General features: G+C 43.4%; 1 protein-coding gene across 2 annotated transcripts in view; it reads right to left on the bottom strand.

The window, feature by feature from the left end:
• The window catches only part of cul1a (cullin 1a), a 70,001-nt gene that overhangs the window by 31,219 nt on the left and 25,075 nt on the right, over nucleotides 1-13,707 (bottom strand). For both annotated transcript variants that reach the window (XM_060906393.1, XM_060906392.1), the window contains 4 exons: nucleotides 11,818-12,178; nucleotides 6,826-7,003; nucleotides 3,239-3,406; nucleotides 3,102-3,152 (listed from right to left, as the gene is read on the bottom strand). In XM_060906393.1, coding sequence (XP_060762376.1) covers nucleotides 3,102-3,152; nucleotides 3,239-3,406; nucleotides 6,826-7,003; nucleotides 11,818-11,957 — 537 coding nt within the window. In that variant the 5' untranslated portion in view covers nucleotides 11,958-12,178. The remainder of the gene's footprint in view (nucleotides 1-3,101; nucleotides 3,153-3,238; nucleotides 3,407-6,825; nucleotides 7,004-11,817; nucleotides 12,179-13,707) is intronic.

Raw genomic sequence — 13,707 nt, 5'->3', positions numbered from 1 at the left:
TGAACACAATAGCTTAATGTCACAAAGCATCATTTAGGACATTCTGTTGGACACTACACGGCCAAAAGTTTGCGGACACCTGACCATCACAGCTATACGTCCCTGTAGAACGTCTCATTCCAGATTTCTCCTCACTTTGCTGTGATAATAAGCTCAACTCGATTTTGGAGCGTGACTGTAGGGATGCGTTCACTCAGCTACAAGAGCTCGAGTGAGACCGGGCAGTGATGTTTCGTGAGGAGGTCTGAGGTGCAGTCGGTGTTCCAGTTCATCCCAAAGGTGCTCAGTGGGATTGAGGTCAGGGTTGTGTAGGACACTCCAGTCCTTCCACTCCAACCTTAAAGTGCCATTCCACCATTGGATGTATTCTTTGGCATAATATACGTTATGACAACATGACTAGACAGAGAAATCTTTTAGCTTCAAAATGATACATCAAACATAATTTTTTGACAACGACAAGTATATTAATTTTGCGACCAAAGTCACCTACCCTTTTAATTTCCGCGCGGTAGTGAAACGTGATGTCATCGGCAGGTTCCCCTTCTTGTGTACCATGTCACGTGTGACGTGGCACAGATTATCAGCAATGGCGGATAGAACGCGATTTCCACTTGTCGATTGCTGTGCCGATATTCACCATCGACCGTCTCCTTTGGGCATCACTTGCTATTTTCCTTCGCTTCTTTTCCGAAGCTGACAATCGCGTTCTATCCGCCATTGCTGATAATCTGTGCCACGTCGTACACAAGAAGGGGAACCTGCCGATGACATCACGTTTCACTACCGCGCGGAAATTAAAAGGGTAGGTGACTTTGGTCGCAAAATTAATATACTTGTCGTTAGGGCTGCACAATATATTGAAAAAGTATCGATATCGCGATATCATAGTTTGCGATACACATACCGCTAAAATTACTTAAATTTCGATAAAAGGCACATTTTTCTGTGCCGTCCAATCACATTTGAATGTCAACAAGTGCCGTGGGATAACTGGGCAATTTCATGTAAATGTCAACCTCACCATGCAAAAATAAAGCAACATGTAATACATCAAAACCACTCCCAGAGATCTCACCTAGGCCTGTATTTTACAGATGTGAATAAGTTGAACCAATTTGTCACAAGAATTGTTCCCTTCGCCTTAATATGTCAGTCTTTCTTTCTTATAATGTAAACCCCGAGCTAAAATCAACTTTGATCATGTACAATTCTATATTATTGCCACAAGCCACAGAAATGCATGCTAAAATCCACAAAACAGCAAAACAATAGCCATCCTAAATATTATTTAAGAACTTTGATAGTTTTAGCTGATATTTAGAGAGTTTTTCAAAGGGTTATGGTGGTTAAATTGCTGATTTTCTAAACATACGCCATGTCTATTTCAGACGCGTCACATCCGTAACGGAATTTCGTCACATCCATAACGCTGACTTTTCCTTCCGAAACTCTGCATGAAATACAAAATATTTTAAACAAAGATTTTTTAATATTCACCTTGGACCCCTCTATCAAATGGATATCTCCATTTCGACATTAGGTTTACAATTTCACAGAGTTTGATAAAAACGTACAGTCACCCAAGAAAAGTGATACTTTTTCTGTCACATCCATAACGCATCTTTTATTGGCGTTTTCTGGCATGCCCTAGATGTACTATGGGAATTGTTCTTGTTCTATCACTTCTCCAGTATGGTACAGCCTTAAAATATGCAACACCTGTTTAAATACTGGGAGACAATAAAACATACACTGGGTCATTTGTTGCCATTTTGAGTTCAAGTGTCACGTCCATAACGCTGGAATTGCTCAACTCCGCCCCCTATTGCAAAACAAGTAAAAGCCTCGTGGTGATGGCGGAAGGCGGGAGCAAGTGTGGTGAGACAAACTTGTGTGAGGAGGAACTGGTTTCCAAAAAAAAAAAAAAAATGCACGTCTGCTATTTGGAAGTACTTTGGATTCAGGAGGGGTGATGTACTGCAAACTCAGCTACTTTGCAAGACATGTACCTGTAAAACAGTGGTGGGGCGGCTCACTGGGACAAACACTGCTGTACAGAAGCATAAAAACATAAAACCGTGCTCTCTCACACACACACAACCTCTCACTCTCACACACTACCGCTCACTCACACACACTACCGCGCTCACTCACTCTCTCTCACACACACACTACCGCTCGCTCACTCACACACGCTACCGCTCTCTCTCTCTCACACACACACACAACACACTACCGCTCGCTCACTCACACACGCTACCGCTCTCTCTCTCTCTCACACACACACACACACACACACCACTGCTCTCTCACCTGCATGTGTTATTAACAGATTGTGTTCGAGTTTATGGTGAATCTGTGTCGCTCACCTTCATCTCCCGGGAGCCGCTGAAATTGCCATTTTGAATGCTTTATGTTAATGTAATGTAGTTTTCAGCTTTTTGTTTACTTCAACTTAAGACATTTTCTGCTGCGCTCACAAAAATTAAGAGATTTAAAGATGGACACCATTGCAGGTGTAGCCATGTTTTTCCAATAAAAAATAATGTTGGAATGGAAGCGAAGCATTGGGTGTTTTTTTTTTAAATGCTAGATACAGGGCAGAACGGCGAGTAGAGGTAAGAAAAACATATCTTTAACTATCGTGATACATATCGATATCGAGATATTCAGTCATGTTATCGAATATCGCATATTTTTCTGATATCGTGCAGCCCTACTTGTCGTTGTCAAAAAATTGTGTTTGATATATCATTTTGAAGCTAAAAGATTTCTCTGTCTGGTCATGTTGTCATAAAATATATTGTATTTTATGCCAAAAGAATACATCCAATGGTGGAATGCCACTTTAACACACTGTGTCTTCATGGAGCTCGTATTGTGTACAGGTGCACCATTATGTTGGAAAAGGTTTGGGCCTTTTTGTTCCAGTGAAGGAGAACTGTCATGTTACAGCAAACAAAGACAGACATCCTATACAACTGTGTACTTCTGACTTTGTGGCAACATTTTGGGGAAGAAGCACACATGGGTGTGATCAGGTGACTATGTGTTTTTGGCTGGAATAAAATTCCTTTTATATAGTCTGAAACACAAACCTGCTTATTCAGAGGCCGAAACAGGCATTCTCTCCAGGTCACCAAGGCCAGCTGGAAAAAACAAGACAAGAAAATAAATTACACTTCACCGAGCAAAATCACTCGCGCGCGCACACAACGACTTCACACAACCTTACCGAGTAGATTTCGTAGATCCCCTTGCGGCCCTCGTCACATTCGCGGCGCACCCAGTGGCGGTTGAGGTAGGCACAGATACCATTGAGTACTTTGCTGGAGAACCGGTAATCCTCCCACTGCTGCGTGTAGAACTTCAGAACACTCTCATCCATTAAATCCTCTCCGTCCTGAGAGATAATAATAAATAATAATAATAGTCAAATCTGTTCATAAATAATTCATTCATCGCTGTCACCTAAAAGGAACTAATTAATCCATGACATCATTCTTAGCAGCGTTTAAAGGAGAACTGAAGGCAAGTTTATCATCATCAAAATTCTATTTCTCATTTTATTAAATATCGGAATGCATTTTTGATAATTTTGTCGCTGCTATAGCAAGTTATGAGTGTTTGAAATATGCTCTGTAAAATATCAGTCCATATGTCAAAGCAACGGCCGTAAACGAGATTCGTTGAGACCTGTGTGAGACATCGGAGGACTACAGCGGAAATCAAAGCGACCAACATCCGTCAACGTTCCGTGTCCGAAACCACTCACTCGTTCACTACTCCCTATACAGGGAATTACTATCACTACGTTCACACTGCAAGGCTTAATGCTCAATTCCGATGTTTTTGTGAAATCCGATTTTCTTGTGAGGTCGTTCACATTAACAAATATATGCGACTTGTATGTGATCCTCAGCAGCGATGGGAATAACGGCGTTAGAAATAAACGGCGTTACTAACGGCGTTACTTTTTTTAGTAACGAGTAATCTAACTAATTACTTTTTACATCGTTATAACGCCGTTCCCGTTACTTACAATAAAATACAATGCGTTACTTTATTAAAGCTGTTTTCATCTGGCACGCTGCTCGTTCAGCCTTTCTTTACTCTGCTTTAGTGTGGGGCGGGGAGACGCGAGACAACGGCACAGTAAGCCAATCAGAGTAGATTTGGACAACATACGTAGGTAGGCCACGCCTACTGCACTACTGCGCGCTCTTTCAGTCAGAAGACACAGCGATGGCGAGCGGTCAGCCCAACACTGCGCTTTCAAATTGGAAATACAGCCATTGCTTTTCATTACTTGAAATAAAAGGCAAAAATGTGTACGTGCAATGCACATTATGTCGAGGAACAAAGCGTTTGTCCTCGTCAGTGGCCAGTAATTAGTAACAATTTTAATAACTACAAAAATATATTAAATTTGATAGATGTCTTCTCACATTGTCCCACAAAAATATTAATATAGTGTAGATAATGTTACTGTTTGGTTCTGTTAAGTGCCCATTTCAGTCATTAAACACATTTAACATTCACTTTTATTATGATTACACTAATTGAATTTGATTTTTTTTGGGGGGGGGGCGGGGTAAACACAAAATGTAACGGAATAATTACTTTCCCTGGTAATTAGTTACTTTAATGACAAAGTAACTCCGTTACTAACTCAGTTACTTTTTGGGAAAAGTAACTAGTAACTATAACTAATTACTTTTTGAAAGTAACGTGCCCAACACTGATCCTCAGTATGAACGAAAAGTGACCTAAAAGTGTTCCGCATGCGCATTGCAGGACACGACGACGTCACACGCATTGAGCATGGCCAGTGTTTACGGAAGTAACCTAAAGTTTCCTGTGTATGACAGTAGCCAGCATGGAGTACCTGGCGATGATGCAGTTGTTGTTGCGACGGAGCCAGAACATGCACAATAGCCTGATGTTAAGGAGGAGGTTGAGAAGGAAGAGGGCAAGGGTTTTGGCTCAGGCGTTCTGTGGGGTAATGACTGCAACCTCCGTTCAAAGGAACGTGTGGGTGCGGAGTCGCATTGATGTCATGCGCCATGTTGTTGTAACTTTGAGAGACCCGCTGCCTACTTCAGCGCAGAATAGTGACGTTTGTGGCTTGTTGATGACGTGTAAGTCGGATGAATGCGACCTGGCGGTTCAGACTGAAGTCGCATATGAAAAGATCGGATAGGAATCGGAATTAGGACCACATATCCAAACGGCCTGGGTCGGATTTGAAAAAATCGGATCTGTGTCGTTCATATTGTCAATAAAAGATCGGATACAGGTCACATATGGGCGAAAAAATCGGATTTGAATCACTTCAGCCTGCAGTGTGAACGTAGTGTATATAGAGGACTGTATAGTGAGCTCACTGGTAAAACTGGGGGGGGGGGACGCTTTCGGACACTACTCCGTCACGCTGGTATTTACGTCATTACTGTCGCACAATTAAAACGTGCCAGATCAGTCGGCTGGTGGGTTTTCAAAATAATAAATACATGCATGCATTTTTGTGATAAATCCATATTATACTGAGCGCATTTCCAACATTAATCAATACAAAGTCCCTGCGTCTTTCAGTTCTTTGAAATCAAGGCTGAATACTTTTTCTTCTTTGCCGCTGCCTTTTATTAAATCAAACTTGAGGCTTTTAATTGGATTTCTTTCAGTGCAACTGCAATGCATATTGCTTTGGTTAGTGGCCATCGGTTGTACACTACTTTTCAAGATGCATTGTGGGATACTTTGAGTGCACTATATAGGGTGTAAATAATCCTCGCTAAGGTTTCGGACAGCACTACAAAATAGCGTCCTCACTATATAGTGACGAGGGAGCGATTTCGGACACGGGGTAGTCAAAAGACGCGCCGCGGCCTCTTTCGAATGCTGATGTAATCAAGCCGGAAGTTTTGTTCGTTTTGATAGCGATCAGGAAAGTTTGGAAAAAAAAAAAAAGTAGGCAGTAATCGTCATTTAAATTCGTTTTTGCGCAATATTTCGTTTGGAAAACAGTTTTCAAAAATGGCGGCACGGACACCTGGCTGACACTTCACGTTTCAAAGTCTCGCACAAGTCTCGCGCGGATAAGCGACGCCTGCTGTGGACCAAATGAACTCAATTCAACGTGGCTACAAACCGAATAGGCCGATAAGTATAATATTTAATTACAATTAGTTGCCAATATGAGTCACGACTAAAACCGAAAACGTAACTGAATACAGTAGACCCCCGCCTATTCGCGGTTCAGTATTCGCGAATTCACATATTCGCGGGATTTTATATAGAACATATCTCCTATACATTCGCGGAAATCTCAGCGATTCGCGGTCATTTGCGGCGAACATATCGAACGTTTACGCACTGCTACATTCTCGGAGCCGAATGCTCGCTCGCTATTGGCTGAAGTTTGAATGGCGGGCTGCTGCTCATTGGCTGATACAAATGAGCGCATTGTACAGTACAGTCTCGCAGTTCCCGTAGTTCAGACTTGTTCACGTGTTGTGCGTTCTTGGTATTTTTGAATAATTTTTACGCCCTACAATGGCTCCTAAACGCTCTGCATCTTCTAAGGCTCCTGCCAAGGAACCCAAGCGCCAGAAGAAGGTAATGACGCTGCAGGAGCAGTTTTACGGGGGGTGTGTTACAAGTATTCGCGAATTTGGCTTGTTCGCGGCCATGTTCGGTCCCTAACCCCCGCGAAGACTGAGGGCTTACTGTAACACGTTAATTAAGAAATAAAGCAAGTTCAAAAATGACTTCAGTTCTCCTTTAAGAAAAATACTGAAAAAAAGAGAGTGTCCATCCTACCTTTAGTAAGTTAGTAAGGTAGTTCTTCAGGAACTCCTTTAGTCTCTTGTAGAGCTCGAGACCCACAAACTGGGCTCCACCTGGAGTGGGTGTCTTCTTGGAAGGTTTGGATTGGGGGATGCCCGGCCCGCGGGCCTGGTTTGACTGGTGCACGCTGGTGCAGTAATTATACACGTGACTGGAAGCATGGAGTCAAGGACTTATGCAGATACAAACTACAGGCTAAGACAAGTAGAATGATCATGTGTCGTGTTGATCAATTACATTATTATTGTGCTTCAGCTTTTTAGAGAATCCCTGAAAACGATAACGTGACTGGAATTACACTCAGAGCTGCTGTTATAGACAATTAATCAACACCTTCAACAGTGCTCTGGTATGAGTATTATTATGAATAATAGCACCGAGTCGTAGCATCGGATAAAATCACATTTAAAAAAAAAAAAACCCACATGACGCGACTGTATTTCTGGTTTATAAAACTACATCATGTATATACAGTATACAGTATACAACGGAGCGCCGTTATAACAGTAGTTGGGATCCAAAGAATCCGACGGTGTTATGAGCGTGTCTGCATCTCGATTGGGAGATCGCAAGTTCTACTCGCGGTCAGGTCATACCAAAGACCATCATAAAAATGGTACCTACTACATTCTGGCAAGGCACGCTGCAATACAGATGCGAGTGAGGAATCAAACTCTCGCGGTTAACAGAGGACCAGCCCCCCCACTGTCACCCTAGCTGTATAGGTGAAAGGCTGAGGGCTGTTTTTGGGTTTCAGGTCACATGACTTTTCTTCGCGATTTCACTTCCGATAAACTGCTGGTGGTCAAGCAAACCAAAACGGCTGCCGTAGTGCAAACAACTAGCGCTAACTCCTCAGCGTACGCTCGTAATCTAGAAGCCGCTGCTCGCTTTAGATATATTCAGAAGATTACGATGTGCGATAGAATCGAGCCCTACAGTCTGGGAAAGGAGGATTTGTTATACAATCTCGAAAACTACCCTTCAGTCGAGTTCCCAGACATCTCGAACTATCTGGTGTTGCAGACGTCCTTCTACACCGCAAAACGGATGAAAGCGTGGAAGAGTATGGAGGCTTACAACTTTTTTGTATGTGGCTGGGTAAAGGACCTCGGGATCAAGTCGCTGCTGAATGAATCCTGGATTGTATTTGCCCGTGTAAGTATCTTTTGGTGGAGACGGTGGAGACCTTGACTGGCTATCGTAGCCTGCAGGGAATCGGCCGTCAGACATTCTGTCGCATGCCCCAGACCCGGTGAAATGTAACTGAATTGTCTTGGCCAGGCCTAAGGGTCCCATCTGCATCTCATCATTGCTGAGGAGTGTGCTCCCATCACCCAATCAAGCATCCAGCCAGAGCAGGTCATGATATATTTTTTTTAATCATATTAACATGCCATTGTGTGTCATGCCTGATGTAAAGACTCTCGTCTCTGCGAGCCTACCACACAGATTTAATACTTGTCATTTTTAGGGCATACCTAACAACATGTTTTCTTTCTCTCTCTCTCCCCCCCCCCCCATCTGTCCCTCTGAGTTACATGTTGATCCTGGGATTGAGATGCTGGCCTCTTCTGCCCCTCGGACCTGCTTGATCCATCCTGGTGCCCTGTGTCTGGTCGGAGTTTTATCGCACCGCTCCTGTGAAGGACGGCCCCATGAGGACAGTTGAGGGTTATACCTGTTAAAACTGTTAATATTATAGTCAGGCTGTCTGTTGTTGCCCAAATGAGGATGGGTTCCCTTTTGAGTCTGGTTCCTCTCGAGGTTTCTTCCTCATGTCGTCTGAGGGAGTTTTTCCTTGCCACCGTCGCCACAGGCTTGCTCATTGGGGATAGATTAGGGATAAAATTAGCTCATGTTTTAAGTCGTTCAAATTCTGTAAAGCTGCTTTGCGACAATGTTTATTGTTAAAAGCGCTGTACAAATAAACTTGATTTATTTTTTTAAAGCTTTTCATTTGCAAACAAACAACAATTGGCTTGATTCTCACTTGTGTTGGCTCTTATCTCTCAGCTAAATCATTCACAAAGATCATCAGAAACCCCTTTAAAAGACCTGGATCTTAGTTAAAGGAACAGTCCACCGTACTTCCATAATGAAATATGCTCTTATCTGAATTGAGACGAGCTGCTCCGTACCTCTCCGAGCTTTGCGCGACCTCCCAGTCAGTCAGACGCAGTCAGACGCGCCGTCACTCCTGTTAGCAATGTAGCTAGGCTCAGCATGGCCAATGGTATTTTTTGGGGCTGTAGTTAGATGCGACCAAACTCTTCCGCGTTTTTCCTGTTTACATAGGTTTATATGACCAGTGATATGAAACAAGTTCAGTTACACAAATTGAAACGTAGCGATTTTCTATGCTATGGAAAGTGCGCACTATAATGACAGGCGTACTAACACCTTCTGCGCGCTTCGGCAGCGCATTGATACGGAGCTCAGATATCAATGCGCTGCAGAAGCGCGCAGAAGGTGTTAGTACGCCTGTCATTATAGTGCGCACTTTCCATAGCATAGAAAATCGCTACGTTTCAATTTGTGTAACTGAACTTGTTTCATGTCACTGGTCATATAAACCTATGTAAACAGGAAAAACGCGGAAGAGTTTGGTCGCATCTAACTACAGCCCCAAAAAATACCATTGGCCATACTGAGCCTAGCTACATTGCTAACAGGAGTGACAGCGCGTCTGACTGACTGGGAGGTCGCGCAAAGCTCGGAGAGGTACGGAGCAGCTCGTCTCAATTCAGATAAGAGCATATTTCATTATAGAAGTACGGTGGACTGTTCCTTTAAACAAGACGGAGAAGAGGAGATCACGGCGCATTGTAACTGTACGGCTGGGGAAGAATTTTGTCACGACCTTCATGCGTATGGACTTTTTGAGGAGTAAACAAAGAAACAGCTGGGGACTTTAGCGCTTCGTGACTAAAAAAAAGTACCGTAAAATAACGACACACAGCAAAAAAAGTACTTGGAAAACACTAAGGACAGAGCTGAGAGGGAAAAACAAACCTTTCACCAAGTGATCACTGCAAACTCGAGCGTGCTTCGACTCGTCTCCTTTCGATTTGAGGTTCAAAAGCCACCTTTCTCGACATCTTTCTGTGAAATCCTGTGTTCGTTCACCCTTTTTATTAGTTCACGGGGAACCCTGAAGAAACTTTTATCAGTTTCACGGTTTGATCGATTCGAACAACTTAAAACAAACAAACAGTGCAAGCGTAAGGCAGTTTTCATGCGAGCAATGCACCTTCTCCGTACAAACGGTTTATCAGCTGAGCTTTGGTGGACCACCAGCTAAAGTTCTGAATAACTAATGAGGCAGATGTAACGTCATGTGAAATCCAAGAACAGAAGCAGAGATTGGCGCCGCCCGATGTGCCTTAGGGGCGTGGTTAGTACAAGGTTGGGAGACTGCCCAAAAAGACCTAGTCTGGTTAACACCAGACCATATCACAAGTGAAATATGGTCTGGAATCCGCCTATTGAATTTCTCGTAGGGGAGGTGTGGTTTACGATTGTCAACGGCCGTTTATTGGACGTTGCGAATGTCTATCATTTGGCGTATACGTAGCCCATGGCCAATCATGGCAGCTGTACCCGGTGACGTAGTTAGAGCGACGAAGAGGCGAAGAAGAGAAGGAAAGAGAAAGAGAAGGCAAAACAAAAATAGGAAAACAATGGCACCGAACTTATTTCACTTGTGATATGGTCTGGTGTTAACCAGACTAATTCAGAACAGTGATCGAAAGTTTGGTTCGTATCGCTCGCCGCCATGTTAAATGTGATCCGTAAACAGTCCCAAATAAACTACAAGCTTCCGTTTGTCGAGTAGTACGCGTCACCGTCTTTCCACCCCTCCCCACTCTCTGATTGGCTCCCTAACTCAGGCGAGCCTTTAGACCGTAGCTTCCATGCTGTCTTTTCAGATCGGAACGATTGTGCAAAGCAGCATGGGATTTCCCAGGCTAAAAAAGACCAGGTTCTGGCACAGGAAGCACTTTGACTATTTTTTAATGTAACAAATAACATATAATAAAATATTTTGCTGCCTGCATTCGCGTCTGGTGCGCTTCGAACTCTCACTTGCGCAATTCTGTGCGCTGAGATTTATTTTTTTTTTAATTCCGGTGTACACCATGTAAAAGGATGTTTCTGTAAAGAAATAACAGAATTTTCTTTCTCCGTGGGTCCGCTTGAACGTGCCATTTTGCGAAAACCCCGGTCTCACAAGCAGCAATGAGTGACCACTGCAAATATGAAAGTCTGCAGGAAACTCTCCAATCACATGGGGGGGGGGCCCACAATTCCAATTGGCTGCTAATAAAATTTAAAAAAAAAAAAAAAAAAAAAAAAAAAAAAGGTGCACTTTGCTCCACCCCAGACCAAATCTTGAATCCGGCAATTAAAACATAGCCTCAGGTCACCTGCCCTCCAAATGTTTGTGTAGCCACATATGCACTCATTCGGGTGGCGCCCCGGAGGGCGCAAGTACACAGGAAGTGTACAGGATGTGTAGGTGTTCGCATAAATTTAAATACGGTTTAAAAATAATTAGATGGATACAGGATGAATAAACAATTTTGACAGAATAAATACTTTTGCTTTATTAATTTATGTTTAATATCACGTAGTCTTTCTCATCTGGAGAACCGGAAAGGGGGCGGCGCCCCAGTGCCTCGTATTTTCAAGTAGCTTTTCTTCCGAGTCTGAGACTGTTGAGTTCTTGAATGCAGCTGCATAAAGTTAAATTTTGGGAGCTGTGAGCTGACCGTAGTGATGCGTATTATAACGGCGCTCCACTGTATATTGAGAAAATATAGCAGTATTTATTATTACATGATATTCTTGCCCCGGCCAGGCCTGATGAATAAAACATGAGAGGAATTCAGGTTGACCGATTCGAGCCACACCCACTCGTGTTATTTTCCTCGCAAGATCTTTACCGAGTGGACAGGATACGTATAGAGCTCCATATAGCGAGATTTGGCCATGCTCTGGCGTGTGTAAACCTGCTGAATGCCTGCTCGCAGGTCATCCCAGATCTGGTCCAGCCCAATCTGTTTGAGTCCGTGAGGGTTCTGGCTCCTGGTAGACGACATCCTCTGTCCTCTCCCTGTCTTCCCTGCTGCTGTGTGTCAGAATCTCTTCCTGGCGTTCGGTTCTTTGTGTCCCTTGGCTCGATGAGGCGGCGCCCAGCTAGTCCTCCATAGGGCGCGGCGGACCGCGCCGACAACGTGGAGGGAAACACAAGGCCTCGGACCGTGGAGGCAGAGCGCCCGGTGACCGCAGGGGACACTTAAGTAAAGGTCAGGAAAGAAACCTGCAGTAGGAGAAAATAAAATAAGGTCCAGGGTTTGCATGATGACTCGAATTTCCAATGTAATCACAAACAACAGATTTCTTTCCCCCCACATTATAAAGCAGCTTATGTTTGTTTTTATAACTCATTAAACCACCTAATATATAGAGCGAGTTCTAGAAAGGAATGAAAAATACATCACGAGGAATGCCGAGTGCTTTTATCAGGAACCCGATTCTTTAATATCCAAATATCCACAGAGAGAGAGAGAGAGAGAGAGAGAGAGAGAGTCTGTCCTTTAAGACAGTACCAGAATCAAAGCCACCTTGCTTCAGTTTCCTTGCAAAGTGCATGTGATGCCTGAGGCTGGAAAAAGAAAATCTAAATGGGAAGCACGGTAGCACGAGACAGAAAGTAACACGCCTGTCTGTCATTCTGACATTGTCTTTCTCCTAATAGAAGCTGCAGCTGTTTTCCCCTCTGGATAATCATGGCTTGTGAGGAAGCGACACTATTCATTACATCCTGCGCTTTCCTCCTTGTAACCATGGCAACAGCACCAAGAGCGTAGGCAAATACTAATCATAGTCACAGACGGTGGTGTCACAGCACGATCTTGCCACAGGTCAGGACTCCGAACAGCTTGTTCATGGGGGTCGGTCAACATCGAGTCGTGAAACTTCACCAAACACCAAGCGCATCTTCGCTTGCTGTTTGTTTAGCTCTGGTTTATAGGTCAAAACCTGAGATCCATATCTCCTACACAATGGCTGAGCTGAACACAATAAATCAGGCTAATCAGCTGTCATCGTTGAGCTTTCTGGCAGCTAAGTGAACGACGTCAATCCAAAAAAAAGGAGAACAGAAGGCAAATTTTTTTATCATCAAAATTCTCTCCTTTTATTAAATGCATTTTTGATCGCTGTTTTGTCGCTGCTAAAGCAAGTTATGAGTGTTTGAAATATGCTCTGTAATATCAGTCCATATGTCAAAGCAATGGCCGTAAACGAGATTTGTTGAGACCTGTGTGAGACATCGTAGGACGGAAGTAAAACGTACAGCGGAAATCAAAGCGACCGACATCTGCCAACGTTCTCAAAAGACGCGCGCGCCCTCTTTCGAATGCTGATGTAATCAAGCCGGAAGTTTTGTTTGTTTTGATAGCGATCAGGAAAGTTTGAAAAAAAAAAAAGTAGGCAGTAATCGTCATTTAAAGTGCATATCACGGGTAAATTCAGGAGCAAGATCAATGTAATTCTCCTATTTTATATTAAACTTTGGTCAAATATCTGTAACATTCTGCATTCTCTGCAATTTTTTTCCCTTGCGCAATACCAGAAAAATTCAGTTGAAATCAAGCCGTTTGAGGTGAATTGGTCCGCCTCTGAAAAAACTTGGCATTTGGATTTCCCGGCAAACATTGATTTTCGTGACGTCGCGTGCGGGACGCCTCCTTCTGAATCCTACGTCAGCGCTGGTTTGTTTATGAGAAAACGACCTGGTGGTTTTCTGCAAATTTCTTCAACGTTATGATGTGATTATTAAAATGG

Source organism: Neoarius graeffei, chromosome 23 (assembly GCF_027579695.1).
Source record: "Neoarius graeffei isolate fNeoGra1 chromosome 23, fNeoGra1.pri, whole genome shotgun sequence".
NCBI classification, from domain to species: Eukaryota; Metazoa; Chordata; class Actinopteri; order Siluriformes; family Ariidae; genus Neoarius; species Neoarius graeffei.
The sequence above is the reverse complement of the archived record's forward strand: the minus strand, read 5'-3'. Positions and strand labels throughout refer to the sequence as shown.